A 1,506-nucleotide genomic window follows, 5' to 3' on the forward strand; every position below is an offset into this window, starting at 1 on the left:
GATGAAATCGAATGAATTGTTGTCTCTAGAAGAAAATAGTAAAATTTAATTAATTGCTGTCCCTAGAAAATATAATTTAATACTAAATTGCAAAAAGAAACTAGTTCTTTTACCAGCCGTCGTGCTCCCATGTAATCAATCATCCACACCATACTCTTCCATCTTTGACATATACAAATTCAATAAAATAATTCCATCACTTCTCACTATAAAACGTCCAAAACCACAATCACAAAAACATACCCATCCAAATTCGATTCAAAGATATAGAACAACGAAGACCATGGACACATTCTCCAACGTTGTCTTTCTATTCTGCGTGGTGGTATCAATCGTCTTCGCCTCCGCTGATGCTGCTTATGGAGTTGCTAAGCTGCCGGAGATTCCTCACAAGATGAAAGAGAAGGAAATTCCTAAACCCATTGCAGTTCAAGGCCTAATATACTGTAAATCCGGCTCTAAATTCATTCCACTTAAAGGTATGTATCTCACAATTTCGTATATTTACATGCATCGTACTAACTTAATATTAACAAACTTCATATGGTATATATATTTTGCGTGTATACAGGAGCCACGGCAAGAATAACTTGTTTGGCAAGAAACCAAAAGGGATATGAATCAGCACCATTCTCCATCTCAAGTTGCCCAGCTGATGATAAGGGATACTTTTTAGCCAAACTGTCCCCTCCATCGACCAAGTTCCTAAAGAATGCTCAGTGGGAACTCAAGGAATGCAAGGCCTTCCTGGAGAGCTCGCCATTGAAGGACTGCAAGGTTCCTTTGGATATTAATGGAGGGGTTAAGGGTGCTCATATTATTTCTTCATCGACTCATCGTCTCCTTAAAAATGCAAATCTCTATTCGCTCAAACCCTTTTTCTACACCAGTGATAAACCAAACACAGTCTCCGACAACAAGAAATATTAACAAGAGAATATGGATTTACTTTTGCAATATTTATGATTCCTTTTCCCTCTAATTTTTAAATGTACTTTGTTCTTATATTTCCCTTCCTTCTGTTGTGGTCGTCGAAGAAAATTTCCTTTTTTGTCTCAACAAGATTTTTAAATAATTTTATGATATAATGTCTTTTTGATGTATTAAGACATTACACTTTGAAAATCTAATATATTTATAAGTTGTATTTCTTTTTCGTATTCATCATTTAACTTTGAAACACTAAAAATGTCATAAGGTACTTTTCTTTGCATGTGTTTTAATAGACTATAAGAATATTCATCTTATGATGACCAAAATTAACATAAATTATAATCACTTGGAAAGCATTAAATTGTATTTTTTCCCATCGATTCATCAAAAAAACTTGAAACATGAAAGACTTGTCAATATAACAACTAACTTTAACCAAAAGATCCAACTGGGATTCAAATCCATACATTGTCTGTTTGACTACAACTCCATCTTGTTTGCCTACAATTCCATCTGTTCCCAAAACATTGTTACCACTTACTTCCATTTGTATCACATCAGTTAATAGCTTGT

At 34.1% G+C, this 1,506-nt stretch overlaps 1 protein-coding gene across 1 annotated transcript; it reads left to right on the forward strand.

Moving 5' to 3' along the window:
* Positions 1-225: 225 nt before the first annotated feature.
* On the forward strand, positions 226-1,151 carry LOC144997288 (protein SEED AND ROOT HAIR PROTECTIVE PROTEIN-like). Its single transcript, XM_078957153.1, has 2 exons — positions 226-479; positions 572-1,151. The coding sequence occupies exons 1-2, from the start codon at positions 284-286 to the stop codon at positions 928-930; spliced, it is 555 nt and encodes a 184-aa protein (XP_078813279.1). The 5' UTR covers positions 226-283; the 3' UTR covers positions 931-1,151.
* Positions 1,152-1,506: the final 355 nt, after the last annotated feature.

This window comes from Lactuca saligna, chromosome 5 (genome assembly GCF_052625555.1).
Source record: "Lactuca saligna cultivar CGN05327 chromosome 5, ASM5262555v1, whole genome shotgun sequence".
Classification (NCBI taxonomy): Eukaryota; Viridiplantae; Streptophyta; class Magnoliopsida; order Asterales; family Asteraceae; genus Lactuca; species Lactuca saligna.

What these genes read in the sequence shown, in the direction of transcription:
- LOC144997288 (XM_078957153.1), top strand. Translation starts at nt 284, where the DNA reads ATGGACACATTCTCCAACGTTGTCTTTCTATTCTGCGTGGTGGTATCA. An exon ending in TAAATTCATTCCACTTAAAG is followed by an intron (nt 480 to 571) that starts GTATGTATCTCA and finishes GCGTGTATACAG; the next exon opens with GAGCCACGGCAAGAATAACT.